A 9,873-nucleotide genomic window follows, 5' to 3' on the forward strand; every position below is an offset into this window, starting at 1 on the left:
TATTTGTATTTAATTCGAACTCGGCCTAAATCATACTCAACTCAATTAATTACACCTAACTCGAACTCAACTCGATCGACCATACTCAACTCGATTAATTACACCTAACTTGAACTCAACTCGATCGACCGACATCTATATCTTTCAACATATAAAAATAAAAAATTGACAAACACAAACCTTTATCAAAGAAAATTACATGATTTTTTTTCATGTTTGGTTGAGAGTATGAAGCTAAACAGAAATCATTATTTTTGTAAATGTAAGTTTAAGCAAAATTACCTAGAACTAATAACAATTTCAAAGGAATTGAATTGAATCAAATCAATGGGGGTTCTATTTCTTTCTTCATAAAAAAAAAAATGAAAGATGAACTCCAGAGGCATATCCCTCTACTAGCTTGCCCCACGGTTGATCATCTCCTTATACTGCCGGAGAGACTCCTCTCTCTCCAATCTCATATCCTCGTTGAATTTCATTATGAATGCTTCCACTCGCCGGTTAAGCTCATCGTGACCTACCGATGGCTCCTTTCGTATCCTTCCCGTCCTTATGATCGACGGCGAGTTACAGTTACTCGTTCGGTCAATAACCGTCGCCGATTTCTTCACCATCATGTCCTTTACAGATTCATCGAGGTTGGTGGAGCATTGAAGGCTGTTATTCTTAAAATGCCTCGTCAATGGCATATGACGACCGTCGGTTATCGTCTTCCATGTGTTCTCCAGCGTCTCATGCTTCCTCTGCTTCGCCACTTTCAGTCCCCTCCCACCTGTATCAATCAATCAAGGTTATAGATAGATAGATAGATAGATAATCCAGTTTTGTAATCCCTTTCTTTACTAATTAATTGCAAAATGAAAATCAGATCGAACGATTTCTCTGCTATCAGTTAGTTATACCTTCCTGATTGGTTCTTACAGGTTTCCGATTGCTGAATCTCGACAAAGCCATCGGCCTCTCCGGCGTTACAATCATTTCCTCCTCCTCTGAATTCTGGATCTCCGGCGGCGAGTTCGTTCTCATAAGCGTCGTCCAATTCGACTTCGAGATAACGAATTCAGTCTCTGTCAATGACGGAGAAGACTTCAATATGTTCTCCGAGAGATGATCGGACGAATCCGACTGGATCTGGCTGCTGTCCTTGTGATGGAAGAAAGAAGAGGCGGCTATGGAGATAATGATACCGTTGATGATTACATATAGATACGGAGGCCTCAACCAGGAAGCCATAAACGACCAAATAGAAGGTAACTGGTAGATCATAAAGTCTAGAATGATTGGAAAAGAGAAATTCATAAACATAGCTATAGACAGTACACCAGTAGACATGAAGAGAAGTTTTAGAGAGGAAAGCCAGGTGGTGGTATGAACAGCCATAATTGATAGAAGCTTTTACAGGCTAAGAATTGAGATGGTTTATGAAGGTGAAAAACTTGATATGCATGAGCTTTCTTCTGTATAAATAGAAAGAGAGATGAGATGGGTATAATTGACAGTGGGAAAAGAAGGAAGTTGGTATCCTGGATTTAAGCCTCTTTGCACTTTGCTTCTTCCATTAAAAATCCTTTTAGGTATGAGAATCTTAATTACATAGGTTGCTTTATCAATGGGCAACAACCAATACTTCCTTCTTTTATTGAATGTTCTTCCTTTTTCATTTTGACAGTCAACCTTTGGACGGCTGCTTTCTACTTGACCCACTTTGCTTTGCTTTGCTGGCAGTCAGCACCCTTAATAGGGTCAAACAAAGTCCGACGCCGCCGGCCGGTGCCCAGAGGAGGTAATCCTAATCACTTTCTAAAATGATAAAATTTACTTAACTATATCTGATTAGCAAATTAAAAAAAAGAAAAAAAAGTTAATCATAATATTTTTAGTTCATTTTAAAATATATAAGTTATTTTATTATAATTCCCTCTTTTAACACTTGTAATACGTTTCATTTCTTTTCAAAAAAAAATAAAATGATTTATTTTATTATATTATTCACATATCATTAATAATTTAGATATACAATTGGATAATTTTTTATATCAAATTAAAAAAAAAAAAAAAAGTGTATAAAATAAGTATTTAACTTGGTCCACTTGATTATAAGTTTTCTTTTTTCTTACTTTAGGAACTTTATACTATATGTCAATATTTTAATATTTTAGGGTAGTTAAAAAGTAACAAAAGTTTTTTTTTAAATAATAAAATATTTTCATAAAAGCACTTTAAATTTATTGAAGTGGGATTTATATTAGTTTTCTAATATTAAAAAAAATATCCATTATCTCTATTATTTTTTTAATATAAATAATCAAACTAAAATATTTAATTTTTTAAAAAAGATTTTTTTTCCCTTGTAAGATTTTATAAATTACTTTTATTGTAAATTTATGTTTTTAAAAATATATATATTCTTAACAAAATATTTTTTTATGTCTAACATTAAAAGTTAGCAATATTTTATTTAAAAATATATTCTAGATATGAATCCAAATATGTACGAGTCATTAATTTTAATAAACAATTTTTAAAAAAAAATAATCAATTAAAAATAACAATTAAATTTAATTTATAGTCAACTATTTACATAAATAAAAAATAATAATAATAATAGGAATATAATGTTATTTTTAGCATTAAAAATATTAGAATTGTTTTCTTTTTCGAAGTGATTTTGTTTGGATTTAAATAATTTTGTTGTGCTATGAAAACTTGGGTTTTAGACTATCCACCTTAGGGTGTCAAATAAGGTATCAAATGGGTGTTAAAATAATATTAAATGGTGCAGCAAAGCATCAAAATTAAGTGTTAAAATATGGGTATCAATTTTGATATGGACCAAATTTGATGTGGCCCAATCACAGCATGCCAAGTGGCAGCGCCGGTGGTTACTTTTTTGTTTTTTTTTTTTTTTTAAAATACATTTTTACATAATAATTGATCCAAAAAAAAAAATATATATATATATATCATTATTTTTTATTTTTCGAGATCTATAAATAGAGACTTGGTTTATGTCATTTGGATATAATTTTTTTTTGAAATTTTCCACCATATTATCATCCTTGTTTATGGTTAAAAAAATGAAATTATGTATAAATGATGTGGAAGTGAGAGAAAGTAAAAAATTAATTTTGATACCTTGAATAACACTATGCGTAGAATATGCTATAAAGTGGGTGTTAAAATAGGTGTTAAGCTGACGTGACAAAGTATTAAATGAAAAAAAATTTGATACCCTGCTATGGATAGTCTAAGTGAAAACAAAGACGCAACTCATTCTTTCCATAAGCTTACATCACAGTGCTAAAATATTATATTTTATTTGTCAAAATAAAATGATAGTATTAAAAATGCATAGTTGTTTAAATTATTTTACATAATAGACCAACCCATATAAGAGAAGAATAAAAAATATATGATTTTTCTTTATATATTTTTGTGGACATTATTATTATTATAAATAATGAGGATGAGATCTTAATTAAGTTATATATTCTATTTGACTTAAGTTTGTAAATGTGTGAATAATTTATAAATATATATATATTGTGAATCTGTGATGTTATTATATATATATATATATATATATATATATATATTTATTTATTTATTTGAAATATGTGAGAAAAAATATAAAAAGATAATATATAAATATAAAAATTAATATGAACGAGGAAATGTAAAAATATATTGAGAGATAATATATATGGTCTATTTACATTTGAGGCTCGAAATTAGGCGTTTTTATAGTATGAGGCTCGAACTTTGATTTGTGTCATACGAGGTTCGAATTTTTAAAATTTTGACTATATAGGGTTTTTACTAAACGGATACGTCTATTTTAATTGATGTGTCAATAAAATATTTTTTAAGTACTTTCTTCTTTTTCTTCTTTTTCTTCAATTCATTTCTTTTTCATTCGTCTGTTTCTTTGATCCATCAAAGATACATGTATTTAGATTTTGGTTTAATTTAGGTTTAAATTCTTCGTTCGTTAATGGTTTAGATTGAGATATGTTAAATTTAGGGTTTAGATTATGGTTTTTTTATTTGTTCCTTTTTAGATTGGTTTAAAATCTACAATGTTCTTATCATATTTCTTTAGACAATCATTTCTGCTGAAATTATATTCTTTGTTTGAGTATATATAAAATTCCACTAATTAGGTTTGATTGTGTTCATCTTTAGTAATTAATAAATTTGAAGTTTAGATAATGATTTTCATATATATGGATTAGAAAGTAATAGTAGATGTGTATAGAATATCATTATTCATTCATATTATAGTTAGTTTATTCAGTGTTTACATTTCCTAATATTAATGGATAATGATTATTTCATTATTTCATTAAGTTATTTTTCACAACTTATGGACATAATAACTTTTGTTTTACCTAGTTTTTAATTAAGAATCAGAATATACTATCACTAATGAATATTACAATAAGTTATTTCATGTTCTTGTATATTATTTAAGTTTTGTTTATATTTACTGTAAAATTAATAGATAATGGATATTACATTAAGTTATTTTTACATATCATTAATTTTTATCCTTATTATCCTCTAATTAAAATTGTTTAATTTTTTAGATTATAAAAAAATATTATGTCTTTTTCTCAAGAATATTATGTAGGTTTATCTAGTGTTTATTGTCAATGTGGTGAAATTTGTTCAATTTGGACATACTTAAAAAAAAAACCTAAACTTGGTTGAAGATTCAATTGTTGTCTTAATTATGAGATAATTTATATAAGTAATTATATTTCAGATTATATATGTTTAATTTTTCATTAATTTTGATTATAGTTTTTTTTTCCTGTAAATTACATAATGGAGGAGTTTGTCGATTTTTTTGACTGATTGGAACAATGACTTAATTGGACGGACACTTCAACTTTTCCAAGAATTGAAAGAGTTGAAGAACCAGAGTTAGAAAATGAGTGTGTTGAGGATGGTAAAAATTAAGCTCAGAAAGAAAAAGAAAATGAGCAATTAGTTTGGAAGAAAGTCATTAATGGTTATCTTTTATTTTTGCATAACGTAATTTCTCTGTTACTATTTGAACTTTAAACTTGAGCATGGACAATAGTGACTAATTATTAGTTTGTTAAATGAACTAATTAGTGCCTTTAATATATGTTTAGAATTCATATTGATTCTTTTGTGAAAAATCTTGTTGCCGTTCAAAATTATAAGTTAGAATATCAACCCTTCAAAATTCAAAAAATAATTGTAAGAAGTTTTTTAAGTTTTTTTTAGCAATTTATTCGCATCATGCTATTCATAAAGCTGGTTAAGATTGAAATAATAGTAGATTGACGTAAAATTTTATAAACATCCATTATTTCAACATCAATGAAATAGACTTATATAAACCCAATTCTTAGCCACAAAACAACATTAATTGTTGCCATACAAAAACCATAAAACTAATAAAACCATAACAACTTACACTTAATATCAATTAACTCTAAAACCATAAAATTTCCACAAAAATTTCAATTACTTCAGCAATAAAGTAAAATAAAATCTTTGACATCAACCAAAATAACAAAACATTCGAGGAGGTGTTCGGGGAGGTGCTCGGATAGGTGCTCGGATAGGTGTTCGGGGAGGTGCTCGGATAGGTGCTCGGGGAGGTGCTCGGGGAGGTGCTCGAGGAGGTGCTCAAGATGCAGCACTAATTGGACCTTCACTTGGATCTACCATCATTTCTGATTCTACACAAAAATGAAATATATTATAAAGAATGAAGAATAAACACTATAAAATAAAATTATACCTCTAATTGGCGGTTGAGAAGCAATTTCACCGCTCATAATTTCTCTACAACTTCTTTTATTGTGTCCTTCTTGACCACATTTGCTACAAATCATGATTCGACCAACTCTCCCTCTAGATCTACTTGTTTTTGGTTCCTCAATGCCTCTCCTTCTGTTAATTTTTTTTTCTATCCCTTCTCTTTTGAACATTAGGAGGTAAAATCAAAGGTAATATGTCACAATAGGGTTTCCAAAATTCTCTTAATTGTTTAATAACATTTCCACATGCCTTCTTGAACGCTATTCTCTTATACCAATTCGAGCTATAATCTTTTAGATTTCCACCATAATGGTATATAGGACAATCAACGAGTGCATAAGGTATACATGTGAATTGCCACAGTCTATATGTGCAACTTTTTTCCCTAATGTATATGACATGTTTATGTATTCCCTTAGTGATCTCATATTTGAATTCTCCGTTAAAGTCCAATGTGCACCTATGATACATTGCTTTTGCAAGTTCGAGTCTCTACATTGCTACGGGAGAAACGTCTCCCATCCAATTCATTTCCATTTCTTTTTTTAAGCGACAAACCCTTTTCATTATCATTAATCGGATGTGCTCCAACATGTTAATGATAGACATTGATCTACTTGGAAATATCGATGAATTAAATGTTTCACAAATGTTGTTGTCTACCATGTCACACTTTGGATACTCTTTGAGGTATGTCTTTGGCCATCTTCTCTTAGTAATTTGGATCGCAGAAGTACCGACTTCTTGTTTGGTTTGTTCGAGTACTCTTAAATTACCATCAAATTGTACTAGATATGTGGATCGAGCACACCTCCAAGACAATAATTTCAAGTCTTTACCCATATTTCCTCCTCTTGCCCAATTTGTATACCAATGGCGATAACAAAATCTATGCTCTGCATTTGGTAATAATTCAGCAACTTCTCTTATTAATCCATAACAAAATGAAATCAAATAATTCAGCAACTATTCTTATAAACTATGTGATCAAATTTACGTATCAAATTTTACATTGAAATCAAATTTTAATTTATAACATACTTTTTGCATGTCTGAAATGATGTTAATGTTATCTCCTTCTTCTAAATGTAGATCCTCAATTAGAAGTTTGAAAAACTATTCCCAGCTTGTTTGACTCTCTCCTTCCACCACAACCCATGCTATCAAGAACATATGATCATTTGCATCTCAACCAATAGTAGAAAGTAGTTTCCTTTTAAACGCAGTCTTCAAAAAACATTCATCAACCCTAATTATTGGTCTACAACTGTTTATCCAATCGTTTATTCTGAACAGAAGTGTTGACTTTTAAATGAGAAGATTATCGTCTCTTTACTTGATGAGATATTAAGTCATCATCGAGTCCTCATAATCACTTTCTTTACCACCACTTGTAAACACTAAATAAACTAACTGTATTATTAATGATTGTAAAATAATAATATTCTAAAGGAAAACACATATACTATTATTTTCTAATCTATACATATAAAAATTATTATCTAAATTTTAGATATATTATTTACTAAAGATGAAACCCAATCAAACAGATTTAGTGGAGTATATACTCAAACAAAGAATATAATTTCAGCCGAACTAATTGTCTAAAACGGAGAAAGATGATGATAACATTTTAGATTTCAAACCAATCTATAAATGAATAAATAGAAAAAACTTTAATCTATACCCTAAATCAAAACAAACGACATTAACAAACGAAAAATTTAAACTTAAATCAAACTAAAATTTAAATACCTGAATTATTGATGGTCTAATAAAGAATTTTTTGAGATGATCAAAGAAACAGATTAATGAAAAGAAAGGAATTAAAGAAAAAAATATCTTGGAGAAGGGAGAAGCTATTGACAAATAATGATGTGTTTGACATTTAAAAAATATTTTATTGTCACATCAATTAAAATAGACGAACCTAAAAGTAAAAATATTTTAGTAAAAAAAACTCAAAACTCGAGCCACATATGGTAAAAACGCTCCATGGTTCAAGCCACAAATCGTAATTGGGCATGTATAAATAAAAATATGTATAATATATATATATATATATATATATATAAATATATTAAGAAAAACTTGAGTGAAAAAAAAAATATATATATATACAGAAATAATATTAGTTTTGACAGAATATATATATATATATATATATATATGGAAAAAAGTTCAATTAGACTAGACGTATACTTGTACAACTAGCTCACTTAAACTAATAAAAGATCATTTAAACATATGTATTATCTAAAATTGGCTCATTTAGCCTATTTAATTTAATAACCATGGTTAACTTTTATTTTTAAATTTATATATTTATTAATTAAATATTAATATATTTTCTCTCTTTCTTTTTCATTAATTAAACAAGGTAATTTATTTTATTATTAAATTTTTATTATTTTAATATTAATTTCACTTTTATATTTTATCTTTTTTTTTATTAATTTTTATTTCTTATATTTCTTAAATTCTATTTTTTTTTAAAAAAATTTAACAATTATTTATGAGTTTTATGTTTTACTGTAATATTTTTTTGAAGGTTTTTTTTATTTTATTTAATATAATAAAAATGTAAAAGAGTTTTTTCTTATTTAGTTTAATATAAATAAAAATGAAATTAATAATTTTTTATTTAATTTTTATTCACGACTTATATTAGTAGTAAAAAATTGTTTTGTCTAATATTTGATTATTACTCTTTTAGTGTTTGATGAATAAGTTTTTATTATTATCAATTCTTAATTAATTTATTTTTGTGTTAAAAGATTTTTTTTGTTGAAAGAATTTTGATTGTTATATTCAATTATTGGGATCAAACAATTCTAAAATAATTAATAATTAATGTGAATATAAAAAAATATATATAAAAAACGAAATATAGAGTTAAAATAATTAATGATGAATGCTCGTATATATAAAATAAAATTAAAATAATTATTCATAAATACTCATATAAAAATAATAAAAAATTATAAAAAAGATAAAAATAGAGGGTAATAAATGAAATAATAAATGAAAAAGAAAAAGAGAAAATATATTAATATTTAATTAATAAATATATAAATTTAAAAATAAAAGTTAACTATGGTTACTAAAATAAGCTAAATGAGCCAATTTTTGATAGTACGTTTAAATGACTTTTTATTAGTACATACGTTTAAGTAAACTAACTGTACAAGTACATACGTCTAAGTAATGATAGGGGAGCGAAATATTTGCAGCAAATGTGCATTAAACCTATGTGGAAGGCTGATTAGGCATGATGATTCAACATTTCAAATTTTATTTACCTCTTTTCGGGTCATTAATAATTTCTCTATCTTTTCTTTATTAATATAATATATTCGATAGAGAAAATATAAATTTATATATTTAAATTAATATAAATTATTTATTTTATTTAAGATTATGACTTATTATATATTTATAAACTTTATTTGTAAATAAAGAAAAATATAACATATGAATATTAAATGAATAATAAGAGAGGTCATAAATATAATATGAATGAATATATAAAAGAGAAGAGATAGAATAATAAAAAAGAAAAAGATAATAATATATATATATATAAATAAAAAAAATAAATGAATAAAAAAATATTTATTATTTTTTTAACTAGATAAAATAAATAAATAAATATAATATAATAAAATAAGAAGAAGAGGGAGAATTTTTGTCTATACTAAATTATGATTTATAAAAATTTTTATATTTATTTTAAATTTATAAGATTTATATTTTTTTATTTTTTATTTAATGAACATTTAGCTTATTAGATTACTAAAAATTGTTAATTTAAAATTTAAAAATTATTTGTTTAAATTTTTTATTTTTTATATGAAAATATAAATAATAATTTAAAATAAATAATTTAAATTATAAAAAAAAGTAAAAAACATCTTCTAATATTATTAAATTTAAAACTTTTATAAAACAAATATCAAATTTCAATACTTAAATTTATTATTTTTAATCTTATATTTTTTATTCTCATGAAACTGGATTATTTGAAAAAATAATACAAACCCATATTATGATCTTCTTCCAACTGTGTGA

At 25.8% G+C, this 9,873-nt stretch overlaps 1 protein-coding gene across 1 annotated transcript; it reads right to left on the reverse strand.

Moving 5' to 3' along the window:
• Nucleotides 1-231: 231 nt before the first annotated feature.
• On the reverse strand, nt 232-1,521 carry LOC124932454. The gene is made up of 2 exons (XM_047473084.1): nt 903-1,521; nt 232-772 (listed from the first exon to the last, which is right to left on the reverse strand). The coding sequence occupies exons 1-2, from the start codon at nt 1,378-1,380 to the stop codon at nt 396-398; spliced, it is 855 nt and encodes a 284-aa protein (XP_047329040.1). The 5' UTR covers nt 1,381-1,521; the 3' UTR covers nt 232-395.
• Between the last annotated feature and the right edge of the window lie 8,352 nt (nt 1,522-9,873).

Source organism: Impatiens glandulifera, chromosome 3 (genome assembly GCF_907164915.1).
Source record: "Impatiens glandulifera chromosome 3, dImpGla2.1, whole genome shotgun sequence".
NCBI lineage: Eukaryota > Viridiplantae > Streptophyta > Magnoliopsida > Ericales > Balsaminaceae > Impatiens > Impatiens glandulifera.

Bases quoted from the DNA above. Each gene is read 5' to 3' on its own strand.
- LOC124932454 (XM_047473084.1), bottom strand. From the start codon at position 1,380: ATGGCTGTTCATACCACCACCTGGCTTTCCTCTCTAAAACTTCTCTTC. The intron at 773-902 runs GTATAACTAACT...TGATTGATACAG, and splicing joins TGTAAGAACCAATCAGGAAG to GTGGGAGGGGACTGAAAGTG.